Genomic DNA, 21,728 nt, shown 5'->3' with positions numbered 1-21,728 from the left:
CTTATTGTTCAAAACAAGTAGAGCATATATAGAAGTGAGGTTGCATTAAAGCTATAAGGAACACAGTAGAGAAGGTACAGTGTTCAAAACAATGTCTTTGTCGGGGGCACCTGGGTTGCTCAGTCAGTTGAGCATCTGACTTCAGCTTTGGTTCGTTCAGGTCATGATCTTGTGGTTTGTGAGTTCAAGCCCTGCATCTGGCTCACTTGCTTTCAGCGCAGAGCCCGCTTCAGATCCCGTCTCCCCCCTCTCTGCTCCTCCCCTCAAAAATGAATAAAAATTAAAAAAAAAAAAAGAATGGCTTGGAAACTCGGATGTGTTAATCTCAGAAAGTAGATAAAGAGCTCACCTGAAATGCAGGCACTATGTTCCTTGTGTGCGATGACTAGTGATGATGCCAGGGAGCACAAGTCTGACAGCAGAAGCCCTACGGAGTCAGTTTAGAAGAGAGAAGCAAAGGAAGAGGGGCTACTCAAAAAGCACAAAGAAGTGCCATATTGAAAGAGGCAGTCTAACTGTGGCAGCTGAAAACTTTGGCATTGTGCAGCCTGGAAAACTACCGTGGCCCCTCTTGCCCTTCCTTCACAGGAGATCCTTGAAAATGGTGGGTCCTAGAAAATACAACTCATTTAAAAATGGATTAAAAAGTAAAAGAAAGAAGAACAAAGTGACAAATACCTTTGTTATGAGTTGAAATTGTGTACCCCCCAAATTCATATGTTTAAGTTCTAACCTCTAGGACCTCAGAATGTGACAACAGAGTTAAGGCTTTCCAAGAGGTGGTTAAGTTAAAATGAGGTCTTCAGATGGCACTCTAATCCAATCCAATTGGGCTCCTGATACAAAAAGGAAAATCGGATGCATGGAGAGACACCAGAAATGTGAGTGCACACAGAACAAAGACCATGTGAGGACACTGCAAGAAAGCAGCCATCTGCAAGCCAAAAAGAGGCCTCAGAAGAAACCAAACCTGCTGAAACCTTTATCTTGGACTCCCAGCTTGCAGAACAGTGAGAAAATAAATTTCTATTGTTTAAGCCATCCAGTCTGTGGTATTCTGCTATACAAACTATTACAACCTTCCATATGAAATTACTGTTAAAATGGTAGAAAAGGGCAGCAAATCTTACCCATAAATATACACACCAGAAAACTGTTGGTCACAGAAAAGATGAAAATCAAGAATGACTATACATTCTGTCTTGATATTAAAAACACAATGAGGGGTGCCTTGGTGGCTCAGTCAGTTAAGCATCTGACTTCAGCTCAGGTCACGATCTCATGGTTGTTGAGTTCGAGTCCCACATCTGGTCAGCTCAAGCCCTGCTTTGGGTGAGCCCCGCTTCTTTCTCTCTCTTTCTCTCTCTTTCTCTCTCTCTCTCTCTCTCTCTCTCTCTCTCTCTCTCTCTCTCTCTCTCTCCCTCTGCCCCTCTCCTCTGCTCAGGCTCTCTAAAAAAAAGTAAATGAAAAAATAATAAAATAATGAAAGAGTTAAAGAGAAAATCATTGCTATAGAAGATAGGCAAGGGAGACCCAACACATGGACAGCTGAACTTCCCAAAGATAACCAAAACATTATAACAAAATAAATATTTAAAGATATACAAATAAAAGCTACTGGATTTAAAAATAAATTTCATTTAAATGAAAAGGGAACCCACTGAATGGGAGAAGATACTGTAAATCATACATCCCATAAGAGGTTAATATCCAAAATATATAGAGAACTTACAAAACCTTATATCAAAAAAATCTGATTAAAAAATGAGCAGAGGGACACCTGGATGGCTCAGTCGGTTGGACTGCCGACTTCGGCTGGGGTCATGATATCGCGGCCTGTGAGTTCGAGCCCCACGTCCGGCTCTGAGCTGACAGCTAGATGGCACTGTAACTGAGTCTGAAAGGCCATTCTGCCATTCTACCAAGCTAGCTACTCAGGATGGTGGGGAACATTGTAAGACCAGTGAATTTCATGAGCATGGGGCCACTGTCACACTTCATCTGCTGTAAAGTGAGTTCCTTCACCAGAAGCAATGCTGTGTGGGATACCATGATGGTGGATAAGGCATTTAAGTCCATGGATGGTAGTTTTGGCAGAAGCATTGTGTGCAGGGAAGGCAATTCCATGTCCAGAGTAAGTGTCAATTCAATAAAAACAAAATGTTGCTCCTTCCATGACAGAAGTGGTCCTATGTAATCAACTTGCCATAGGTAGCTAGCTCATCACCCTGAGGAATAGTGTCATATCAGAGACTCAGTGTTGGTCTCTGCTGCTGGCAGACTGGGCACTTGACAGTGGCTGTAGCCAGGTCGGCCTTGGTGAATATAAGTCCATACTGTTGATCCCATCATAACCTCCATCCCTAATACCACGGCCACTTTGAAAATAAACTCATTGGGGTGCACTTTGGTGACTCAGTTGGTTAAGCATTGACTTTGGCTCAGGTCATTATCTCATGGTTCATGGGTTCAAGCCCCACATCAGGCTCTCAGCTGTCACTGCAGAGCCTGCTTCAGATCCTCTGTCTTCCTCTCTCTCTGCTCCACCCCTCCTTGTGCTTTCTCTCTCAAAAATAATAAATAATATTAAAAAATAAAATAAACTCACTGGGCAATAACAGGGATGGCTAAAGAAAGAGGCCAATTTGCTAACCACTTATTAAAATTATCTTCTGCTGAGGTCACCTTTCGGTGAGTATTTACAAGGGACACAAATATCTTCACATTTTTCACCCAGAGAGGTCAAGCTATGTATCTCTTTCCCAGACTTCCTTGTCACCAATTTTCTAATCATGTTCCTTCCAAGTCCCTGACTGTCCAGCCAAACTATCAGCCACAGCCCAGGAGTTGGTATATAATCATCCATCATGCCTATTTCTCCTTCCAAGCAAAATGAACAACCAGATGTGAAGTTCTGCCCATGGAGAGGATCTCCCTTTATCACTGCCCTTGGGGAATGTCCCAGAAAGGGGCTGTAATACACAGCTGCCCACTTTTGGGTAGTGCCTGCATATCCTGCAGAACCATTTGTAAACCAGGCCCAAGTTTTCTCTTCCTCTGTCAACTGATCACAAGGAACTTCCTCTGAGGCCACAGGTGCAGGCTGAGAGAGAGAAGGTAGAATAGCAGGAGTTGGGACCGTGCATATTTCGGCTGCTTCTTCATGTAACTTCTTTGTGCTTTCAGGGCCTCCTGGGATATTAACCTATAGTTCTAGAAGCAAAGAGGGGTGGTAGGAGTGGGTCCTGAAGACAATCAGCAGTGTCTTTCAAGACAACTGCCTTGGGGGAAACTATTACAGTTTCCTAGTGCAATGCAGGGTGTATCCCCTCAGACAGGGGTGGACAAGCTGCTTCTACTGGCAAAGAAAGTGCAACAGGATTTACAGGCTCAATGTCCCCATCTTCATCAGAGTATTCTCATACATCCCATTCCAAATATCAGGATCCCATTCCTTCCTCATCAATGCCCTCTTTTCAATTTGCATTGTAATTCAGCTACTCACATGATGAGATTTTGGGTTTGGTTTTCAGCAATCTCAGCTCTGCAGCTACCAGAGTTAAGTATCTTTTCAGGACAGACACAGAAGATTTCAATCGTTTATACAGTGCATGAGCTGGGAATTTGAATCCCTGAGCTCATTCTTTTTTCCCCCCACTTTATTCAGTGACATTAGGAGCAACAACCAATCTCATTATACTCATTAGTTTGACAAAAATGTTTGAAGGTGTCACATACATGGTAATCCAGTTCCTTGACTCTTATAAGTGTTTAAGAATATCCAGTGGTAATTTTGCATATTTCTATTTTCGTATCACGTCACAGACTATATCATTACTTTTACTCTCTTTACTACTGGAAACAGAATCATTAGTGTCTTAAATCTAATCGTATCAGAGAGCCAATTCTAGAAAACCCGGAACCAATTTAGAGAATTCATCCTTCAGATTCTGCTCCTTTAGAACCACTCTCAGTATCAAAATCTGTATTAGTCAGCATTCTCCAAACAGAACGAACAAGGTGTGTATCTCGATGTATATATAGATATAGCCGCCCAGGGTGTCTACTGTTAAAGTGAGGGCACTATCTACTGTTGACAGAGATAGAAATTTACTTTAAGGAAGTAGCTCTCATGATTGTGGAGGCTTGGTAAGTCCAAAACATGCAGCAAAGACTGGCAGACTGGAGACCCAAGGAAGAGTTGCGGTTTGCATCCAAAGGCAGTCTTTCTGCCTGCTATAGGGAGGTCAGTCTTTAGTTTATTAAGGCCTTCAACTGATTGAATGAGGCACACCCCTATTATGTAAAATCATCTGCTTTACTCAAAGTCCACCAATTTAAATTGTTAACCTCACCCAAGAAACACTATCACAGAAATTTTCAGAACAACATTTGACCAAGTATCTGGGCACCAACGTGGCCCAGCCAAGGTGACACATAAAATTTATCATCACAAATGGTTATCTCTGAGTGGTAAGTTTATGAATTTATTTAAAACGGTTTTTGCTACTTTTTCTGTAATTGTTATGTATTATCTTTGTAATAAGAAAAAGTAAATATATTTTTAAATCTTTTTTAAAAGGTTTGCTTTTGGAAGTCTTCCCTAGTAGCATGACATTGAGAATATACCATTATAGCTGTTCAGTATATCATGTATATTGTGTATACTGTTGTATGTTTGTCTAATAGACTAGGAAGGCTCTAAAGGAAAGAGTCTTCTCTTATCATGTGCATATGTTTAACCCAAGCATAGTACTCTGCCACAAAGTACACACTCAAAGAATGAATGTCCAATAACAGAAAAAATATTACCCCAAATCAATATACTATTATTCCACATACTCATCCTAAACCTGTCCCACTTCTGGGAATTATTTGACCTCTTCAGACTCCTAAATTAGAAATCACATGTTTCAAAATTCTTTCAATTTTATGTCAAAAATGCCTGTAGCCCCTGGCCTTTTGCAATCTGTATGTCCACTGCTTTAATTTGACTATCCCACTTATAAAACACGTCTTATTTAAAGAGTAATACATGCTTATTTTTAACTGTTTTTTCTTTTGCAGTACTGAACATGTTGATTTTTTAAAGCAAAGGTCAAAACAATAGTTTTTTTTTTTTAACTAGATAATTCTGTACTTCCTTTGGAAACAAAAACAAACATGCAATATAGCCAGAAAACTTCTGAAAAAAAGATTGATGAAGAGGATCTAGCCCTACCGAATTTTGAAACATAAAACTACAACAAATCAAACAATATGGTGTTGCTACTTACAAAGACATAGCTATGGAATATAGACCAAAGTAGATCCAGATACATCTGAGAATGTAGCACATACATCTGAGAACTGTACTACATATTAATAGTAGAAAATGAATTATTCCGGAAAAAAATTAAATTGGATTCTGTGTAATCTTTTTCCAAACACCAATAACCAATTCAGTTCTCAGACACCAACTTTCTTGGTTCTCCAACACCAACTGGGTGTCCAGTAACTTAATTCAATTCTAACTCTATCCAGAATTAGCACAGACCCTGCAGTTAAGGGCTCAGTCACAGAAGACTGCCTCCACTTCAGGTACCAGTTACAAGTCCTAGGTCTCCAAGCTGCCTGCATTTCTATCTGATTTACCTGTAAATTTGTGGGTTCCACAATTCCTTCCTCAGGTTTGAACATTTTGGAGACTGACTCAGAAGTCAGGAAATCACTTCCCTTAGGTTTATGGTTTATTATAACTCAGGAAGAGGCAAATGGAAGAGATGCACAAGACAAGGTATCGGGGAAGCAGCACAGAGCTTCCACACCCTCTAGGTACACTACCCTACCACAATATCAATGTGTTCACCCACCCTGGCTATTCAAGCATTTTTATAACCTATCTGCTGCCACCCCCACTCCCCAGAGGATGGGGACATGGGACTGAGAGTCCCCACCCTCTAATCAGTGTGTTTGGTCTTTCTAGTGACCAGCTCCCATCCTGAGGCTATCTAGGGTTCCCATCTTTACTCACATCATTCGCACAGACTCAGGCTTATTCTAAAAGGGATCATTATGGATAACAAAAGATACTCGTATCACTCAAAAATGGTTTAGGAGTTCTGTGCCAGGAACCAGGGACAAAGGCCAAACGTACGTTTTTAACACCACAGATTATCTTATTCCTTATCAAAATAAATTCCAAATGAAGCAAGGATTAAAATGAAAAATAAAATATCGGGGCGTCTGGGTGTCTCAGTCGGTTAAGTGTCCAACTTCAGCTCAGGTCATGATCTTGAGGTTCACAAATTCAAGCCCTGCATCAGGCTCTGAGTGCTGAGAGCTCAGAGCCTAGAGCTTGCTTCGGATTCTGTGTCTCCCTCTCTCTCTGCACCTCCCCCACTCGTACTGTCTGTCTCTTGTCTCTCTCTCAAAAAAAAAAAAAAATGAAAATGAAAAATAAAACCTTAAAAATAAAAAAGAAAGCATGGAGGAAATTTAAGAATAGTTTTTTTTTTTTTAAGTTTATTTATTTATTTTGAGAGGCAGAGATAGTATGAGTGGGGAAGGGGCAGAAAGAGAGGGAGAGAGAGAATCCCAAGCAGGCTATGAGCTGCTAGCACAGAGTCTGACTTGAGGCTCGAACCTACGAAAGCTCAAGATCATGACCTGAGCCAAAACCAAGAGCCAGATGCTTAACTGACTGAGCCACCCAGGAACCCCAAGAATACTTTTTAAGAGTGTTAAGGCCTCTTTTACACAGTATAGCACAAAATCCAAATGCCCATAAAAGGGGGGGGGGGGAAGGATATATCTGACTGCATGGAAAGAATTTTTTGAATTTTTAATAGGAAAAAAGACATAAATACAAAATACTGAACAAACAGTAGTGAGACAGGTAAATTGCAACACAGAAAACATAAAGAGATCCTACAAATCCACAAGTAACCAAAGACAACAGTCAAAAGACATGAATAGACAGTTCACAAAGAACTACAAATGGCTCTTACATATAAGATATATGCTCAGCTCTCAATAAACAAATCTAAGATACCATTTTTCACCTATAAGATTGGCAAACATGGAAACAAAATGTTAAACATGTTGATGTATATTCTCCTGGTTCTACACACACAAACACACACACACACTTGAGGGACTCAAAAAATGCTTTATATATTTTATATTTTCACGTATATACTTCTCCTTTTGTGGATACATAAATTTGGGAAGGTTTGCAAAAATGAAAATATTCTGAATTTTTTAATATAATGTTAATATTTTGATGCATATCCTTGTTTTTGTATAGCTGCATGTGGGGAGTGGTTACAAAAATGAGAACATATAATACATGCTGTTTAAAACATGTTTTTCCCTCTTATCAAGAATACCTCTTTATGTCATTAAATGTCTTCATCACCTTCTGCATGGGCTTTTCAATACCCTTTTTCTGACTACCCTATCCTTAGTCTTCTCTTAGTTCATCCTCTATTTCACCTCCAGAGTAATCTTTACCACAAGTTCTTTGGGTTCCCACTGTTGACCCAGATGCCTTAACCAAAACATAACAGAACATGCTACTTCTCCAGATTTAGCTCTTGCAACCTTCTTCCCTCCATCTTACATATCCATCTTCCATTGGGTGCGCCAGGCACTCCCACTGTTGCTCAGCCTGGAATCACTCTCCTAAGTCCTCTTCTTCAGAAATAATCTATGTATCTTTCAAAATTCCATTAAAGACACCTCCTCCAAGAAACCATCCTTGGTGCTCCAAGTTAATGCTTTTGTGCTCACAGCACTTCATTCATCTCTTAACTATAACATTCTACACTTTATGGTCATTTACCTGTTCACCAGTTTATCTCCCTAACTAGGCCACGTGCTTCTTGAGGATTAGGGATTTTATTTATTTCTATAGCCACTGGATGGGGACTGGGATGGGGATGAAAATGAGACTAGTGGGTCCTTGAAGAGTGTTTCAGGCTGAAGGCAAGTAGAAGGTTCTAAGCACTGAAAAGTTCAGAATGACAAGAGCATGAAGTGAGTGAGAAAGAAGAGAGAGGAGAGAGGGGAGTGGGGAGGGAGAGACAGAAAGAAAGAGAGAGAGGTAGGCACAAGACGTGGTTGATCCTGGAAGCAAATCAAGGCATTTAGATTTCAGTCTAAGGTCCTGGGGATAACAGGGATTATAAACAGAGCTGTGGTTTGTAGATTTACTTTTGATAGATTGCTCCATTAGCAACATGGGGAATAAAGATGGAGCGATTACTTAGGGCACTACAGTAGTTGTACAAGAAATGATCATGGCTTACACCTGAGTGGTGTAAATGGGGATAGAGAAGAGTGAATAGAGTGTAGAGAGGGGGATCTAGAAAGTGAAAATGTTCAGTAGAGAGGGGGATCTAGAAAGTGAAAATGTTCAGGGGCGCCTGGGTGGCGCAGTCGGTTAAGCGTCCGACTTCAGCCAGGTCACGATTTCGCGGTCCGTGAGTTCGAGCCCCGCGTCAGGCTCTGGGCTGATGGCTCAGAGCCTGGAGCCTGTTTCCGATTCTGTGTCTCCCTCTCTCTCTGCCCCTCCCCCGTTCATGCTCTGTCTCTCTCTGTCCCAAAAATAAACGTTGAAAAAAAAAAAAAAAAAAAGAAAATGAAAATGTTCAGGGAGTAAGTAGATGTGGGAGACTGGCAAAGGAAGGAGTCAAGGGTGAAATCTAGATTTCCGGACTTCTCTGCATATAACACAGAGTGACCTTGTTGGTCATTTAATCTCTGTGTATTTAATCATCGGTGAAACTGGTTTATGACACTGATCTACTAAACTTCAAAGGATTCGTATTAGGATCAAGTGAAACACTATATGTGAAGGTGCCATGAAAACTATATAGTTTAATTACATTACATTAATGCAGAAGTGGCAATTACTTAACACCCTCCATGTCTGGCACAATACAAAGCATGTTATACGTGCAATTGCATTTAATTTTCTCTAAGATCTCACTTACCCCTACTTTATAGATTAGGAAACAGAGTCAAAAAAGCTTAGTAACTTGTCCAAGGTCACCTACTGGTAAATACTGCAAAACTAGAATTCAAACTCAAATTGTTGGACTCTAGGATTCTAATATACCACCTTGCCTCACTAGAGTTCTTTCCTTAAAATTTTATTCTTTGTTGAAATCCCTCCTGTATGAAATAGCTAAATATCTGTTGACATTTCTTCCATGAAGTATTGAAATGGATCTGCTCCCACAACATGACCTCTTGTTTGAAATTCTCCAAAGACATTCTAAAGTTCTCCTATTCTAGGAGCATCTCTGCTGTCAGCACAGAGCCCAATTCAGATCCTCTCTCTCAAAAATGAATAAACATTAAAAATAAAAAAATATTAAAGTTCTCTTTTGTATCGTATAATGAAAATAATTAATTTGTCTGAAAGTGTGATAACGGAGACTAGAAAAATGACACATACAAATAGATTCCCTCTACAGAGATCATGTGGATTCTTCTGTTTTGCTGAGACTTTGTCTAAGGCCTGGTATGATGTTAGTGGAGATGCCTAATTAAGATTCCAGTATTTCTTCATTGTGGATTTCTTGCATTCATAGTGACTTAAAAAATACCGCATTAAAATACTGTTGATCTCAATTACTGAGTGTTTGGTGCCCCCTTCAATTTTATCTCAGGAGACCCACTCCCTTTCCCTACCTACAAGCACGTGCCTGAAATTACACAATCTTCATCTCTGCTTATGTCTCCCCACACATCTCCAACACTAGTTAAATAAATCTGCATGCAAGTAAACACAAGTCTCCTGTGTAATGCTATTACTCAAATTTATATATATATGCTTTTATGATTCTCAAATATACAAACCCACTTAAAAGCATTATATACCAGGATACTCACTGCAGCTTCAGTAGCAGAAGACTGGGAACAACCTAAATATCAACCAGTAGATGGCTAGTTGATGTTGTCACTCTTACAAAGAATATGATTCAGCTGCTAACAACGAGGAATCCCTATACGTATTGCCATGGTACCATCACCAAGATACTTTAAGTATAATATACACAAACAGTGTGTATTATAAATTGACATTTTGTGTGGGGGAAAATGCTTATATTTATATGCATATGAATTTGTAAGTTCAGAAAACCTCTCGGAAATTCAGAGTATATAATGGTAATTGTGCTTGTCTATAAAGCAAGTTGAACTAGAGGGAGGAGGGCATACTTTTCACCAGATACCCTTTGGCACCTCTGAGTTCTAACAAGTTTCGTTACTACTTATAAAAATGAAACACAAGGCATTACTGAATACCTAATAAGGGGGGGGGGGTACTGGATACTAGAAAACAATGGGCAGAAATGTTTCAGGGGGTTTTTTTGTCTTAAAAAGGAGTCCTCTCAAAGAACGTACACGACTCACTACTCCATCAAGTTTAAGTTTTAAAACCTGCCTTGCGAGCCTGAGGCCTCAGCAGTGTCCGGAGCCCAAAGGGTGGACTGACATGCTTCTCGCATGGCACCAATCCTGCAGCTTGGTAAAAAGGCATCGAGCATTTTCTACCTTGCATTCTATCTCATCTTCTCTAGGCTTAAAACATTGGACGAGGGCCCTTATCGGATTCCCTTCTGTATCGCCACAGCACCTAGAACCCCTACAGGCACACAGTATCAAGTCAAGAAAACGCTAGTGACGGGAGCAGAGAAGCAAGGGGAGGAAGCAGGGCAAAACGCGCGAGTGGGGGAGGGAGAAGCCCACCCTACACCGGCGGCCAGAGACCTCCAGAAAAGAGCGGCCCACACTGCAATCATGCCGGGGGGCGCGCCGCCCACAGGCCCAGCCTGGCACAAGGGCGGCCGCGCGCCCCGCCCCGCCTCCGTCCTCAGGTCCCGGGACGGCCAAGCTGAGCCAAGACGGCGGCGAAACCGGAACGCGAGCCCTTTCTGCCTGAGAACAGGGTCTTCTCGTGAGCAATGGCGCCGGGGCCCGGCCGCGAGGGGCGGAACCGCAGGCGCCGCGAGCCAATGAGCGGCGCTGGCCGACTCGCGGCCCAATGGCAGCAGCGCGGGCACGCTGGGGACGGTCCGGGCGCGCCCGACTTTTCCAGAAGACCCGGGTAGCGCCTCCAGGCCACACTGAGCCGGCTTTAGGCATTCCGCACGCCGGGTCTCCTCCTCTTCCTGTGGTGGTTAGCTATGGCGGCCGTGAAGACCCTGAACCCCAAGGCCGAGGTAGCCAGAGCCCAGGCGGCGCTGGCGGTCAACATCAGCGCGGCCCGGGGACTGCAGGACGTGCTGAGAACCAACTTGGGGCCTAAAGGCACCATGAAGATGTAAGGCGGGGCCGGCGGGTAGGGTAGGGCGGACACCACGCACCTCGCGCCGTCGCGGGCATGGCGGCGGGGGCCACGGCCTTGAGCTCGCCGCCCCTGGGCCTCTGCTCGCGGCTACGGCCCTACTTACCCGCATACTCCCGGGTCGCTCCTGTTTCCTGCCCCGGCCGTTTCCTCTTGTAATCGATGCCGTCTCTGCGGAGAACAAAGCTGCCCGCGTGCGCGGCGCTCCCCCGCGCCCTGGGCTCCAGCAACCCTAAGGGTTCGGCCGACTGTTTCTCTGAAGGGAGGGGGTGGGCACTGCATCATTCCTATTGCTGTGTAGAGAGAACCAGCCGCGTGGCCCCAGCTCCCTAGGTTCTGGGTAAAGCCGGATTTGAATGGGATTCTTAATTTGGTGTCCGTTGAAAAAGTCACACTGTGGTTCGTTTCTGCCCATTGAACAGGCTTGTTTCTGGTGCTGGAGACATCAAGCTTACTAAAGATGGCAATGTGCTGCTTCATGAAATGGTGAGAGACTGCTATACTAGGTCAAAAATGTCTTGGTTTTCCGTATTACGTGTAATTTGCAAGAGGATTTTTAATGTTCATTTTCAAAATAGGAGAAATCACTATTAGCCCTCAGCAGGTCTGGAGGAAGTAGAAAAGGAATATTATCGGTAACAGTACTGACAGTACAGTGCCAGGAGGAACCCTGGGGAGTCTGATAACTTATTTTTGAATCCCTACTCTTGCCATGTAAGTCCTTGGTTAAAGGATTGTAGTTACTAAAATTTATTAAAATTTGGAAAACTAAGCGGTTGACCCAGGTAGGTGCAAAATGTGATAACACGGCTATACTTTATGATGATGATGATGATTATTCATATGCTGTTTTTTCTCTTTATAAAACCGCAGTTTCTGTCTGGTCCATCTCCACCTCCAGCTGAAGGGGAGACAAAACTCTTTGTTTTACCGTTTTTAAGTCTCACTGACCCAAGAATATAAGACTGTTGACAGGAGCAATTGTTTTACTCTTCCCTAAGTTTCTAAAACCTGGCACTTAAAATCCAAGAAAGGAAATGACTTGCCTGTGTTTTGAATTCAGAATAAAATTTAGGGTTTTGATATAGTGTACCATGCCTTCAGTTTGCATATATTTGTAAACATCTTCAGTAAGGATTAGCTAACCTAGAAGGTTAGTTTTAGTTTGTTTTTAGTTGGCTAAGTGGTGACCTGTGCTAGCAGACAAACTGTCAGTGTCCCCAGAGACAAAAGGCTGCGCTAGGTTAGTGGAGAATAGGAGATTTAAAAATCAAAAACAGTACAGGAGCATTGTTTGGATCCTTTGTAATTAAGAATCTGTGGGTGATGTTGGAGACATAATGAATATCCTGTTCTCCCAAAACCTTTCTTCAGTGATGTAGCATTCACTGATGATCTTTGCTAAAGGAACTTTTTTTTCTTTTTAATTATTTGTTCCGTTCCAACTGAACTGGAGGCTGCTGGGGTTTAATTTTAGAAGGAACCTGGTTTAGGGGCGCCTGGATGGCTCAGTTGGTTAAGTGTCCACCTTTGGCTCAGGTCATGATCTCACAGTTCATGGATTTGAGCCCCACATAGGGCTCTGTGCTGACAGCTCAGAGCGGAGCCTGCGGTGGATTATGTGTCCTTCTCTCTCTGCCCCTCCCCTGTTCGCATTCTGTCTCTCTCAAAAATAAACAAACATAAAAAATATGTATTAAAAAATAAAAAAGAAGGAACCTGGTTTATTGTCACAAGAGTCCTAGATTTGTCATAAAGAAGCATGCATGGATTTGAAATTATTTCTTACTTGTAACTCACACCTTCAATAAACCTTAACTAAGCCTCAGATTTCCTCATCAGTAAAGTGGAGATAATCCACTCAAATCTATATGTGAATGTTTTTATTACCATAAATTGATGTGTAAAATAGTTAATGGTGAGTTTTAAATCAGCGCCACATGTAGCTGAACATTTGGGCAATTTATGCAAATAGATGCTCTTAAAGGAGTCCCTTCAGATATTTTAAGGTATATTTATTTGGACTGTTTGAATTTAAGTAATTTTCTTCTTTTTCTACTTCCAGCAAATTCAACACCCAACAGCCTCCTTAATAGCCAAAGTAGCAACAGCCCAGGATGACATAACTGGTGATGGTACCACTTCCAATGTCCTAATCATTGGAGAACTACTGAAACAGGCGGATCTCTACATTTCTGAAGTATACATGATTCTTGTGTTTCTGTGATAGTTATGTAAACATGAAATAATCTGAATTTTATTTATATAAATTTATGTGTTCATAGTAGCTGAGGCAGTATAGTAGAATGTAAAGAGCAGGGGGCTTAAATCTTGGAACCAGAGCCTGGTCTTATACAAGTTTATTATGATCCTGGACAGATTAAAGAACCTTCCTTGGCCTGCAGGATTTTTTTTTTTTTTTGATCAAGTGGCATTGCATATGATTTATATATGTCTATAACATAGATTGGTAGTTGAGATCTAGAAACCAGATATTCAGGACTAGGCATATTTATAAAGAAAAAGCCAACTAAAATGTAAATTTAAATAAGAATTCACAACTTTTTTTTAGTCCTGAGTAGTTTGAAAGTTAAAGCAAACCATAGTAGTGATCTAATGCCAAGAAATTCCTGGGAAGAGAGGAAAATCAGAGCCTTGGTCTCCCTGTTTTTGTTCGTAAAAGATGTGAATAAATGGTCCCCCTGAGCACAGTTTTGAGTTTGGGGCATTATTCCTTGTGGTTTGCACAGTGAAAACCCAAGTGTGCTTTATAGTTCCCTTGGTTTTGACTCTGTGCTACAGCAATGTCTGTTCTTTTCCTCTGCATTGAAAGGACTATCTATCCTTTTAAATGTATTCAGAAAGTCAGCACATTTTATTGTATTAAAGCATATAAATGATCCAGAATATTCCTTTAAAAATTTACTTTGTCATCTAATTGAAGAACTCCAGTGTTAGAGATGATGGTTACATGATTATATGTTTCTAGGGTCTTCATCCCAGAATAATAACAGAAGGATTTGAAGCTGCAAAGGAAAAGGCACTTCAGTTTTTGGAACAAGTCAAAGTAAGCAAAGAAATGGACAGAGAAACACTTATAGATGTGGCCAGAACATCTCTACGTACTAAAGTGCATGCTGAACTTGCTGATGTCTTAACAGAGGTATGTTAAATGTGGCATTTGGTACAGTACACCTGTGTTGAAGACCCTTGATATACTTCCTAGTTTCGGTTACAGGATGCTATCTGAAACCTTCACCGTGTCAGGGCTCCTGGGTGCCTCAGTCCATTGAGTGTCCCAACTCTAGATTTTGGCTCGGGTTATGATCTCATGGTTGTTAGATGGAGCCATGCATCGACATTGGGAGTCTGCTTGGGATTCTCCTTCTCCACCCCACCCCCACCGCCCTTCTTTCACTCACCCACCCCCCCCAGGCAAAAAAAAAAAAAAAAATTTTTTTAACATTAAAAAAAAAAACATTCACAGTGTTATACCATGTGAAATAAGTAGTTTCCTTTTTGTGGTAGTGAGAGTAGCTGATGTGTGTTCCTAAAATGTAAAATGAGAAAATCAAATAATAGTATACCTGACCAGATTATAAAGATATAATCAGAGTTTCCATTAAAGGTTTATAAAATGGAAATTTTATTATGAAAAAAACTTGTGTCATCAATATTTTTAATTAAATAGTGGGGATGTTGGTGATTCTTTACCTAATTATAAATTGAGATGTCAGGAATGTAAATGACTTCAATCCTTTACAAATAATGTATTCTGTTAGCTCATAGAGAGGGGCTTAGATCAGTTCAGAGATTTTAAAGAAACTACACTTCTCTGAAGAACAAGCAGCATAAGTGTCTGGACTTCTGCAAATCAAATTCATCTAATGGTTATGCTCCTATTGTAGGCTGTGGTGGATTCCATTTTGGCCATTAAAAAACAAGATGAACCTATTGACCTCTTCATGGTTGAGATTATGGAGATGAAACATAAATCTGAAACTGATACAAGGTAGGTGGTAGGATGCTATGAAATCCTTATGGTATGTTTCCAAATTTACAGGCACTTTTTACAGTACATCTGTTTTGACTTTTTTTTTTTTTTTTTGTCTCTGAATTCCTGTGTGTATTCCTAGGTGAATATTTAGTTTGCTCAGTAGTGTTTCCTCTTGAAGTTACTGGTATGATGTGTTTATAGTCAGAATGATTCTGAAAAGTGAGCTACATCAGTGATTTATTGAATTGTGGGATACAAAGCATAATAGACTGGTGGGGAATTTAAAATATATATTTCAATGACCAAGTTAAAAAATATTTTTAGGGGCACCTGGGTGGCTCAGCATTCAACTCTTAGTTTCAGTTCAGGTTATGATCACTCTCCTCTCTCTGCGCCCCCCTGCCCCCCCGCACACACATGCTCTGCTCTCTCTCAAAATGAATAAACAAACTTTAAGAGGAATATGTTTTAAAGGAGGTAATCACAATTTGATAGCCAACCATTTGCAACTATTTCTCTGCAGTTTCCTGTACAAGATAAGGGTTGTTACTTTTGTTTGAATGGGTCGTGTCTGTTATGTTCTGGATATTGTTTTTTCATAATTGAACCTGCCTGGTTTCACCCAAAAGTCTTGTTCAAAAACTCATAAAGTTGTGTGAAAGTTATCAATACAGTCTCAATTCAGTGTTTGAATTTCACTAATATATGTTATGTATCATTTAGAAATCAATAACTATAAATTATGTATTTTAACAGCTTAATCAGAGGTCTTGTTTTAGACCATGGGGCGCGGCATCCTGATATGAAGAAAAGAGTAGAAGATGCATACATCCTCACGTGCAATGTGTCATTAGAATATGAAAAAACGTGAGTCTATAGCCCCTTACAAATGGAGTGGAGAGGTGGAGCAGCTTGTATTTTGGGCAAGTCACTTGTGAGATTACTCTAAGGATAGTAATGCCTCAATGGGGTTTGGGTGAATTATAGAAAATAACTTCTGAAAACATTCCAGGGATAAAGACTGGAGTTAACTAACTATTTGTTAAATCTCAAGACTAACCCAATTTCTTCGGCTGGTTTATCTTCTTAAAAAATAAACATTTCCCTCCCCCCCCACTCCCAACTTTTTTTTAAATAGAGAAGTGAATTCTGGCTTTTTTTACAAGAGTGCAGAAGAGAGAGAGAAGCTTGTAAAAGCTGAAAGAAAATTCATTGAAGATAGAGTTAAAAAAATAATAGAACTGAAAAAGAAAGTCTGTGGTGATTCAGATAAAGGATTCGTGGTTATTAATCAAAAGGTGAGAATGAAGTTTTACTTTATAAATGAGCCTGTATCATTCATTGCTATTTTTAAGGTGACTTCTATTAAAACTAACTTGTTTTTGACACAGGGAATTGACCCCTTTTCCTTAGATGCTCTTGCAAAAGAAGGCATAGTAGCTCTGCGGAGGGCCAAAAGGAGAAATATGGAAAGGTACAGATACCAGATTATCTTGGTGATGTAAATTTTACTTATTTTGCAAGTTAACTGGGATTGCTTTTTCTCCTATAATTACATTTTTCCTTTTTTTATTGTGATAAAATACACATAATATAAAACTTAACATTTTACTCATTTTTTCTAATTATAATCCAGTGGCATTAAATTGCATTCACGTTATCGTGCAGCCATTACATCATTCATCTCTAGAACTTTCCCATCTTCCCAAACTGAAATTCTACTCATTAAATAATAACTTTGTTTCTCCCACTCCTGGTAAATACTATTCTACTTTGTCTCTAAATTCAGTACCTCCTGTAAGGGAATCATGCAGTATTTGTCCTTTTGTGTCTGGCTTCTTCACTTAGCATGATAGTTTCAAAGTTTATCCATGTTGTATAGCATATGTTAGAATCTCATTTCCCTTTCAAGGATGAACAATACTCCATCGTATGAATATATCACATTTTATTTATACATTTATCAGTGGACATTTGAGTTTCTTCCTTAAATGTCCTGTTGTGAATAATGCTGTTGTGAATAATGCTGTTGTGAACTTTGGTATATGCTTGTTTTAATTTTAAACCACAAAATGTGTATGTATGTAACCATGTCGAGAGACAGCATCGAGGGGTTTCAAAGAACTACTTTTTCCTCAGAGCTCACCACAGTAAAGAGCTCTTGTTCGCCTTTAGATTTCTTATCAAAGGAGTATTTCCTAACTTTGAAAGCCTGGTTTAAATGGTGAGTTAGGAGAAAAGACTGGTTTTTAGCTGGTTGATGGTGAATGGCAAGGCTTGAGTTAAAATAAAATACATTTCAGAATATCTAATTTCGGTATGTAATTCTGAAAGATCGGTTCCTAAAAATCATTAATCTCTTCAAACATAACAAAGCCACTTACAGGTCTCCCTTAAAACACTTCCAATATTTCAGGCTGACTCTTGCTTGTGGTGGAGTAGCTCTAAATTCTTTTGATGACCTAAATCCTGATTGTTTGGGACATGCAGGACTTGTCTATGAATATACATTGGTGAGTGTATTTTCTTTCTGAAGATGATAATACAATGATGTTTCGTTCATGAATTCATTCAAACCCAGAATCATATTTTTTATTTGTTTACATACATTTTGATGCTTATGTACAGTAATGATAAGCCATTGACACATTTCTTTTATATGAAGTAGTTTATTTGCTTTAATGTGATTGGTATGTTGTTTTCTTATTAATAAACTACTTATTCTTCCATAAGCCCCTCTTCATTCTTTGTATAACTATATCCTGTTTTTGAAAATATCTTTTTCACATAGGGAGAAGAGAAATTCACCTTTATTGAGAAATGTAACAACCCTCGCTCTGTCACATTATTGGTCAAAGGACCAAATAAGCACACACTCACTCAAATCAAAGATGCAATAAGAGATGGCTTGAGGGCTGTTAAAAATGCTATTGATGATGGTAAGATCCTTATTGTATATTCTTTTGCTAGTGTGAAAGGCATGGCTGAATACTGTGTTCTTTTTATCAGTAATTTACACAGCCAGACACCATGCAAAAGTAAAGTCTTCCCTTTAAAATGCCTGTGATGGTATGCGAGGCTTTTTTATAGCATATCATGATTAAAAGTGGATACAAATAAATGAACTAATGCTAAGACCTTGCAAGAGCTTCCAAGTACTCGTTAAATTGGGCCATTTTGCTATTTGATGTGTTGCTTGTATTGCTTTCAAGTGCAGTATTAACACTGTGGTGGTTATGCTGAATTCTCAAGAAATGGATGGCTTTTGTGTGTGTGTTTTAATTTTCTTAAAAATGATTCTACAGTTTTGTTTTCTCTGCAACTTAGCATTTCTCTCCGTCCCCCCGCCCCCAACAGGCTGTGTAGTTCCAGGTGCTGGTGCAGTGGAAGTGGCAATGGCAGAAGCCTTGATTAAATATAAGCCCAGTGTAAAGGGTAGGGCCCAGCTTGGAGTGCAAGCATTTGCTGATGCCTTGCTCATTATTCCCAAGGTATGAATACTTTAACAGCTTTCTTAACTACATCAAAATGATTTAGCTGATGAAAGCTTTTTGCTAATGGCGTTTTTATAATGTAGACTTTGAGTAAACAAGTTTTATTCATCTTCTCCCTAACATAACTAGAGCCAGGTATCTCTTATCCAAATGTATTTGGTTCCTGTGGAGGGGAGTTGAATAACTGAAGTTTCAGATGGCAGGAGATAAACTGTTTTAAGAGTTTGCAGTGTAGGAGTTATACTAGAGTACAAGCTTGCTCTTTTGTTTTCTCTTGTATGCTATTTTAGGGATATAGTTTATGACCAGTGTATTGCTGGGCTTGGGGTGGGTTAATGAGTTGGTTAGTAACAAATGTTCTATTTAGTTATTCTCTGATATGAACATAAATACTGGTCTATCTTAAGGGGGGGTTTTTTTGTTTTGTTTTTACTAATTGGAATTATGGTTCTTATCACTTCTTAGGGTTCTGTCTTTTAAAGGATTAAATTTGTTTGTTTAGGTTCTTGCTCAGAATTCTGGTTTTGACCTTCAAGAAACACTAGTTAAAGTTCAAGCAGAACATTCAGAATCAGGTCAACTTGTAGGTGTGGACTTGAACACAGGTAAGAGAACACAGCTATTTGTAGGGGGAGAACTAGATTCAGGTGAGGTAAAATCAGGGAGGATAAAAAATGGAAACAAAGAATGTTGGAGAAAAGTAGAGTGGAAGAAAGATAACAGAATCCTGCAGTATTTGTAAGACCTGTTACTGTCAACAGCATCATACATTTACATTAGTAGAAAGGGTTTCTGGAATGAGGGAAATGGTAGGCCCATTTTGGCCAGTTCAAGTGCTCTACTTTAATATGAACAAACAAGAATGCATCTGGAAAAATAGAGATGTTCAAACATTTGGTAACCAAATAGCACATTACTATTACTGGATGTCTTCTGAGTAGAGATTGTAGTTTGGAGCAAAATTGGACTAATTGAGGAACTTTGGATAATGAGAATAATCAGTGATGAGCAAATCACAAAATACTCTGTTTTATTTGCATTCTGATCTTCCAACTTTCTGTGTGTGATTTTAAGAATACTGGGTTACTTTACAGGTGAGCCAATGGTAGCTGCTGAAGTAGGCATATGGGATAACTATTGTGTAAAGAAACAGCTTCTTCACTCCTGGTAAGTTTGAGACAGCCAAAACTAAAATAACCTTTAGAGAATCCTCATACTCTTACTTGGTATGTTTAACTACGTGGGGTTTTTTGTTTTTGTTTTCATAAAAATGTAATCAGCTGAAAGTATAAAAACTAAACTAGCCTTCTATATTTTTGAGGGGAAAGGAGAAACTTAATTGGATATAATTTGCACAGTTTGGGGTCATATGTCACATCTGAGCCATCTGATCTTTCCGTCCCTTTTCAGCACTGTGATTGCCACCAACATTCTCCTGGTTGATGAGATCATGCGAGCTGGAATGTCTTCTCTAAAAGGTTGAATTGAAGCTTCCCTTGTGTCATCTGTATCATGAAGACTACAGAGTGATCCTAAGAATATAGCCATGGAATTTCATCCAAGCTTCAAATGATTTTCAAAAGCATTTTCCTTTCCCATACGAAAAAAAGAAAACTGACACTCAAATTTTGAAGTTCTGAAATTATAATTACAGTATTTTTTTAAATTTTCCTGCAGTGTACACCATTAAGCAGGCTGTTTTCACCCAATGAACAGGATGTTTTGCTTTAGCTTCCATGATCTAAAAGTACCGTGTTAGACAAGTATGTTACCTACCTTGTTATTAAATGTTCCTTGAAAAGCAAATTTAATGGTTTAATAATTTCTTCTAATGGATGTATTTTAATATATCTACTAGTTCTCCACTGTCAGGCTTGTAGGTTTTTATGCAAAAAGTAACTTAAGATTTTGAAAGCATCCCTGTTTCTTTAGTATTAATTCCTGAGTAAAACTGTTGGAATCATTTGTTTGGACTTTTAATGCTTTTAAGTACTTTTGCTAAAATGCTCCCCAGGAAAGTTGTACTGGGCAGAAAGATGGGTGAAGTAGAGGCAAGGGAGTTGATCATTATATATAAATAAACAAAGTATGAAGAGAGAAAACTAGAAATAGAGGAGACAGAGGGAAAAACACCCTTAAAGGCATGGGGGCTAAGGGAAAGGAGATTTTCACATGGACCATATTTTCACACCCCTGTCTATACCTGTGCTTCTGCTGAAGGACCTGCCCAACCATTCCAAACTCTGTAGTGTCGTCTTTCACCCAAGTTACTGTTCTCTCCCACCCGCTTCCACAAAATTGTTTTTATAGTTGGTAGATCTCATTCACAGCCCTTGAGAGTGAAGTTGTGTGCTGCAAAGCTTTGTGTTTTTGAGGACTTGGCAGTTGCCTACGGTGTGCAATAAACATTAAATTGAAACGTTTTCTGTGATCTTGAAATGGTATTCCAGGGCCCAAAAGGAATTTGAATATAAATGGGTAGAAATGGGGCGCCTGGGTGGCTCAGTCAGTTAAGTGGCCGACTTCGGCTCGGGTCATGATCTCTCAGTCCTGTGAGTTCAAGCCCCACGTCGGGCTCTGTGCTGACAGCTCAGAGCCTGGAGCCTGTTTCAGATTCTGTGTCTCCCTCTGTCTGACCGACCCTCCCCTGTTCATGTTCTGTCTCTCCCTGTCTCAAAAATAAATAAAATGTTAAAAAAAAAAAAATGGGTAGAAAATCCGTGGGAATGTTCTGTTCACAGTGTAATGGAGGAGCTTGTGGAACGCCAGGGCCCCTGGACACTAATCTCTTCTCTGGCTCCACACGTTCTATACCCAGCCGCAGCCTGGGACTAACCAAGCCCTTTTGACCAAAGCGGGTTGTGAGGGAAACGCTAAGGAGGCGTTGCGAGCGATACGG

At 40.0% G+C, this 21,728-nt stretch overlaps 2 protein-coding genes and 2 non-coding genes across 8 annotated transcripts in view; 3 read left to right on the top strand and 1 right to left on the bottom strand.

Moving 5' to 3' along the window:
• Positions 1–11,544, bottom strand: part of PSPH (phosphoserine phosphatase) — a 56,247-nt gene extending 44,703 nt beyond the window's left edge. For all 3 annotated transcript variants that reach the window (XM_045459905.1, XM_045459903.1, XM_045459906.1), the window contains exon 1: positions 11,445–11,544. In XM_045459905.1, coding sequence (XP_045315861.1) covers positions 11,445–11,450 — 6 coding nt within the window. In that variant the 5' untranslated portion in view covers positions 11,451–11,544. The remainder of the gene's footprint in view (positions 1–11,444) is intronic.
• Positions 11,016–21,253, top strand: CCT6A (chaperonin containing TCP1 subunit 6A). 3 transcript variants are annotated; one of them, XM_045459898.1, is made up of 14 exons: positions 11,016–11,314; positions 11,761–11,824; positions 13,404–13,538; positions 14,328–14,501; positions 15,247–15,350; positions 16,092–16,202; positions 16,474–16,633; positions 16,727–16,809; positions 17,752–17,848; positions 18,127–18,274; positions 18,693–18,826; positions 19,332–19,434; positions 19,924–19,996; positions 20,240–21,253. In XM_045459898.1, exons 1-14 carry the CDS (start codon positions 11,178–11,180, stop codon positions 20,310–20,312), a joined length of 1,596 nt encoding a protein of 531 aa, XP_045315854.1. In that variant the 5' UTR covers positions 11,016–11,177; the 3' UTR covers positions 20,313–21,253. The 3 variants fall into 3 exon arrangements, with proteins under 3 accessions (XP_045315854.1, XP_045315853.1, XP_045315855.1); XM_045459899.1 differs by lacking the exon at positions 11,016–11,314 and adding an exon at positions 11,481–11,576; XM_045459897.1 differs by having other exon boundaries at positions 11,074–11,314; positions 16,474–16,809.
• On the top strand, positions 14,081–14,214 carry LOC123589855. Its single transcript, XR_006708499.1, has one exon. It is a non-coding gene; the product is annotated as a small nucleolar RNA SNORA22 (small nucleolar RNA).
• On the top strand, positions 18,314–18,453 carry LOC123589854. Its single transcript, XR_006708498.1, has one exon. It is a non-coding gene; the product is annotated as a small nucleolar RNA SNORA15 (small nucleolar RNA).
• Positions 21,254–21,728: the final 475 nt, after the last annotated feature.

Source organism: Leopardus geoffroyi, chromosome E3 (genome assembly GCF_018350155.1).
Source record: "Leopardus geoffroyi isolate Oge1 chromosome E3, O.geoffroyi_Oge1_pat1.0, whole genome shotgun sequence".
Classification (NCBI taxonomy): Eukaryota; Metazoa; Chordata; class Mammalia; order Carnivora; family Felidae; genus Leopardus; species Leopardus geoffroyi.
This window is presented reverse-complemented; position numbering and strand designations above follow the sequence as displayed.